This window comes from Haliotis rufescens, unplaced genomic scaffold (assembly GCF_023055435.1).
Source record: "Haliotis rufescens isolate VD_foot unplaced genomic scaffold, xgHalRufe1.0.p SCAF_85, whole genome shotgun sequence".
Lineage (NCBI taxonomy): Eukaryota > Metazoa > Mollusca > Gastropoda > Lepetellida > Haliotidae > Haliotis > Haliotis rufescens.
The window spans coordinates 541,315-547,499 of record NW_025964378.1 but is presented as its reverse complement, the minus strand read 5'-3'; the positions used below and the strand labels follow the sequence as shown (position 1 = coordinate 547,499).

The window sequence follows — 6,185 nt, the reverse complement described above, 5'->3', positions numbered from 1 at the left end:
AACACGATATCTCTGGTTGGATTGTTGTTTAACGCCGCACTCAGCGAAAATCCAGCTATATGACAGCGGTAAATTGTTGAGTATGGACCAGACAATCCAGTGATGAGATCATGAATAACTACGCAATTGGGATACGATGACATGCATAGGTTCTAAGTCTAAGAAGAATTCTAACCCTGATCTTTACGAGTCAACCTCATATTGAGAACTTTCTTATACGACGTGGTGGAGATTTTAAACATCGGTACCATGACAAATATCAAAAGCAGTTGCCGCAAAAACAGCAATAAAAAATACTACTATTTCCCTAGTAGGAATATTGCTGGGTTCCGCGTTAAACAACAAACAAACATGACAGTTTGATGTTTACCTTATTGCTATCACAGTGACGTTAAAATGATAGTCCGATTGACACCGATATGATCCAAATATGTTCCCAAAGTCATAATGCAATTATAGTGTGTCCCCATCGAATGGTAATAATATTTGATTTGTTATTTCCTTGGGTCGAATTGATGCCCAAACAGTGTGCTCCGAGTCCAATAAACGGAGTCTCAAACAAATTTGCTCCATTGTTTAGAGGACGATGCAGTTGATTATCTTGGAGCCATTGTCTCATGTTGGATGCTGACCGAGTGCATTAGCTGCAGAAAGGGTAATCGGTATTGAGGGCGTGGCCGAGCAACACGTTGCTAGCTTCAGTTAATGCTTTCTGCACTTCATTGCCAGCACGATTGCCGAATCTCCGCGAATGAAGCCGATCAAATCGAATCAGCTGTTATACCGAGAGGAGCTTTCTCCCGTCTTGTACAGCGAGAAATTCCTCCACAGAATCTGCACAGGCTGGTCTTCCTATTTAGATTGGGTGACCGACGAGTCCTCTCAGTGAGCGAGTCCTCCGTCCACGTAGCATCAGGATGTATCGTAATTGTCTCGCTGGCATTTGTTGCTAGTCCATGATAACGTGTTATTGTTTCCAGTGGAGTATATTCAGCAGACACTCCGCAGCTGACAGTGTTAGGGTCTGTGGTTTCGCTAAGTAGCTTCATTACCTGTTGCGGGTTATGTATGCAGGTGAGGAAACTGACGAGCGCTGGGGGAGGATGGAGATTCTCTGATACCCAGTGTGCCCATTCATCGCCATCGCGAAGGACGGATTTAACAGCATTCGCGACGTCGTGCACGGAAATCACGGCATTATGAAACATCGGAAGATTCAAGGCAGGACGGAGGTGCTATGGTACAGGTAGCGGTGAAGAAGGATTGCACGGGTTTGTCACGGGTCTCCTATCCTCGTCTTATCGATGCGGGGTCGGCATTTGGGTGACACTGGACTGACTAACCAATATCTTGGCAATGTCGCTGCAGCAGATTTTTCTCGTATATTGTCTGCAACCTGTTCGAATACGTGCAGGAAGCGGCGGGTAGAGACGGGTGGAGACGTCGTGGTGGGCTACACGAGATTTGATGGGCGATGCCGCGCGCAGTAGTGCCCCGACCTCTCGGGAGGCATCACTGTGGCTACCAAGGTATGTGTCACTGGATTAAGATATATTTCACGAAATATTTGATAAAAACGGAAAATGATTTGTTTTCTATTTTCAGGTTTCATTATCTACTCAAAAGTCATAAGAGCATTATATATATATATATATATATATATATATATATATATATATACAATGTAGTAGAAAGTCATAATAGGAGCATATATAGTATAATATGACATCTCCTTTATGCAAAGTCCTTTCTGAAGGCGTTGTACATACATATACATATACATTATATATATATATATAATGTAGTAGAAAGTCATAATAAGAGCATATATATAATATGACATCTCCTTTATGCAAACTCCTTTCTGAATATATATATATATATATATATATATATATATATATATATATATGATGGATCATGGTCAGTGGTCGTTATTTCATCATTATTTTAAAACTCTGCAATACCTGACACAGTCTTCCAACAACATCCATCAAAGTCCTCCTCTGTATCTGGTTTCGTCCTTGTCATACATACATGAAATGTGCGTCATCTATACAATCATCCTCGCCTTAATCCGCGGTTGTTTGAAATATATATGATTCAGTTTCTTCTCGCTGACTGTATTATGTACCAAAAACATACCACATCCTTGATGGTCTCACTGAGGATGCAAAATACGTATGACTAAAATAAGCGATGTGGTGTTCTCATGTACTAGCCCACAAGCTAGTTAGCCAGAGTTATCTATGTGTGAAAGCTATATCTAAAGGATGCCTACAGTGTTCCGCCGAACATTGATTTTCTTGAGACGATTTCAGTGTGGTGTTATGGCTGTTTGATTAGACTATACTTGTCTAACATTTGACTAACTATAATAAAATGAAAATGAAATACATTATTGAAACAAACATACCTTTTCTATAATGACTTTATTTGGTTGTTAGTCATAGTACTGACAGTTGAAACATTTGATGTGCGGTGTTCCTGGGATTTAATTTAATTTTAATATATGTTACTGAAAATAAGTTAAAGAGGACCCTACGCTTTCATATTACTACAGTTAATCTGTCATGCCTTGATTGGGTGTTCTTTAACTTCTTTTGAGTGGTATAGAAGCTCGTACAAATTCACTGTTCTAGGACTGTTTTGAGTGTTCAGATGTTCGAATGGCGTGTATTTCTTATCTGAAATTGTTGCTGCAACATATAAGGCATCGGTATCATTGTTTGAGGTGTAATTGTTGTTGTATTGTGTGTTTGATGAATTTCCATGTTTTCAAATAGATGTCAGTAAATGTCAAATATTTGACAATATGATCAGATAGGAACAGTAACCTTTATCCCAAAAATAAATGACGACGGATTTCCATTGATAATGCTTCGTCGTCAGTTCCTCAATTAATACGGTTGCCGGGTAGCCGTTTCAGTACAGCAACCTTTATACACCCTGCAGTATCGTACAAAGTTGATATTTTTTTAACTTAATGGTTATACGCTGATTGAAGAAGGAGACAGGCGAATGCCAACCATTTCTAATTGCAAGACAACATTTAGCGGCGATCAAGAAGCCACGACGTGAAATCTGCAACAGTTCGATAGTGTAAGCTCCGCCGGGGTTACAGCCTCCTCGAGCACCAGCAGCCTTCGGGCAAGACCCTAATGGGCTGGGCTCCTTTGAACATAGTCTGTGACCATAGCGTGGTCAGTTTAGGCTGCTTGAGGTCGTTATCAAGATGAATAAGTTATGGACAGAGGGTATAACAGACGCTGTTTTGTGGGTGGGGGTGTGAGGCTTAGTTACGTCTGATACATGTTCATGTAGCTGATTTGAGTTTGTGTTTTTCATGTGTGTGAGTGTTATTATAATAATAATAATAATAATAATAATAATAATAATTATAATAATAATAATGGAAAGGAATCTTGAATGCTGACAATAATATTTCTATTGAACCAATATTCGAGTTATGGGCCATAGTTCTTGGTCAGCATTGTGCCTGCCGCATCACTGCAGCGCTAAAATGCCGAGCCTTGGCAAGGCAAACAAGTGTTCAAGCCACCAAGAGGCTAGAAATGTGTCCTGGTAATATGACAAATGTTTAATTCATCTTGACATAATGCTATTAATAAGGGAATGTAATTAAAGTGTGATCATGCATTGTATTATTTAAAAAAAAATTATGCACACCATACGAACATTAACGATAACACCAGCAGTTAAAATATAGGTGCATATATTTGATAACCCCTTGCCTTGTACCAAACTGATGTTTTCTGTACTTCCCCATCACACACATCCACTATTAGTATTTAATTAACCCAAACATCAGAAACTTAATACTATTTTTGGCCTAATTTAAACACAAAGTGATTTTTTTCTTCGTCAAGCCCATGTAGATGGAATCTTTATCGTTCAATACGGCCCCGAGGAAGACACTACAATCTATTACTGTCTGCGATATTTGATTTGCTGTGTACCACTGACTTGAGGCAATACAAAGATATTGAAACACGAGGCATCATCAGAACATTATTTATATAACTTCTCCCAGAAATATAACACGGTACAGCTACACTGATACCGAAGTAAAAGGTATAGATCAATAGTAATATATGGATTTAAAAATCCAATGTTGAAATGTCGGATCGATAGTGGAGTGTGGGTAAATGTGTATGGTTGTCAATCACAGACAGTGTTGCCCATATGTGATGTAATCGCAACACTCAAAAACCTGCGTTTCCGAGGTTACTGAAGGAGAATGACGGCGTCAGTGTTTGTTATGTCTTGGGTACCGATACTTGCTGTGATTGCAGTGTTGTAAAGCATTGGCCACGGTGTGTTTGTCTGACATTTATTGTCTAACTAGCGTCGTATGACCCTGTCATGTTCATGGTATTGAAAACATTGATTTGTTTGAGGCTTTTGACAAAGTACAGATAGTGTGAGGTGAGGTGAAATGGGGTTTAACGTCGAGTTCAAGGTTGTGCACTTATAAAACGACGTATATTTACGTGTGTGTGTGTGTGTGTGTGTGTGTGTGTTTATGGCTGCTTGTACTAGTCCGGACTAATGGCGATTTTGTAGTGATAGCCCACTGAGATACCATGCCGCAGTTTCTAATGAATACCCCACTCAGACACTGCATACGGACTCCGAGGCGACCAGTCCTTGTTTTAGCCCCTTAATGCCGAGCGCTAGGCAGGGTAACAACAAGTACCATCTTTTAACGTATTTTGGTATGACGCGGCCTGGGATCGAACCACCGACCTTCCGCTCTCCGGGCAGACGCTCAACCACTAGACCACGGCGCAGTCACAAATAGTGTGAACTGTGAAATGATATGGCATTTTATCCTGTCGAAAAAAGTCGCATGATTATTCCTAGGAATAACTGTCAGACGTGGTATTTAGTTACGTTTGTTTTTTGTTTACGCTGTAAAATTCCAGCCATATGACGGCTGGGTGTAAATAATCAAACCTGGAACACACAAACCAGTAATTGACATCATGAGCAAGAGTTACGAATTATGGCATAGAATTATACATAATGGATTGTTTATGAGTGTATATCCACTGGACTAAATTGTACTGAAACATAAAGAGGTATTTAGGCTGTGTTTGGGATGGAATTACCATCCAAACACACACGCATGATAACCTCTTTACCATATAATGCCAGTCTTAAGTTTCGTCGTCGAAAAGAATTTCTCTTCTCTTATAAACTGTACCTGCCCGTGAAGATCCGGGGTAGAATAGGTCTTCAGCAACCAATGCTTGCCGTAAAAGGCGACTATGCTTGTCGTAAGAGGCGACTAACGGGATCGGGTGGTCATGCTCGCTGACTTGGTTGATGCATGTCATCGTTTCCCAATTGCGTGGATCGATGCTCATGTTGTCAATCACTGGATTGTCTGGTCCGGACTCTATTATTTACAACCGCCGCCATATATATAGTTGGAATATTGCGGAGTGCGGCGTTAAACAACAAATAAACAAGCAAACAAACAAACTGTACCTAAACATTGAAGGTTTCTGGCGTGCGCAGTTATGTATTACTTCACAAGGCCAGTAGTTAGTCAGTCGGACAGTGACAGCAAATATAGTTCCATCTGAAACTTGGCTGAGACAGTGGTGTAACTTCACACAGGCAAAAAGAACTGCCTAAACCTTTTTTCTACCTTGTGAGTGATCACCTTCCATTGGTCCGTCCACTAGACTAACTGTCCTTGATCAAGGGGTAAATTCTCTAGTCTGTGAGACGTCACTTTGTTTTGAGTCTGCCTGGCATGTCCTAACTTAACGAAAGGCTGCCAGTTCGCCACACAGACAAAATGAAACAGGGTTAACATTTGAGACAAATTTCGGCCACATCCAACTGTTTTAAATTCGAGATGAGACCCCAAGCCTCAGAGTTGTACAAGCACAAACATGAAAATTATCTCTGATCGAGGTGCTCTGGATAACGCGTTTCGCAGTATATCTTCATACGTGTCTCCACTTGTATAATACCTTGGTATGTCCAAGTTGGACGCTGATTTTCTGTGTCTTTGACTGTTTTTTTATGTAATGACAGCTGCTGTCCCAGAAACTTGTCTAGATCCTCAGTGGTTAATTTTGACTCGAGACGAGAGCGACGCCTTGTTGTTTGTAAACATTGAAGGCAGTCCCTTCCTGACCTTTTAT

The 6,185-nt window shown here is 40.4% G+C and overlaps 1 protein-coding gene across 2 annotated transcripts in view; it reads left to right on the top strand.

Annotated features, from left to right (window-relative positions):
• The first annotated feature begins 696 nt into the window (after window positions 1-696).
• LOC124146915 overlaps window positions 697-6,185 on the top strand; it is a 137,465-nt gene continuing 131,976 nt past the window's right edge. The window contains exon 1 of one of the 2 annotated variants that reach the window (XM_046517476.2): window positions 697-1,529. In XM_046517476.2, coding sequence (XP_046373432.1) covers window positions 1,468-1,529 — 62 coding nt within the window. In that variant the 5' untranslated portion in view covers window positions 697-1,467. The remainder of the gene's footprint in view (window positions 1,530-6,185) is intronic. The other variant, XM_046517475.2, reaches the window with a different exon arrangement.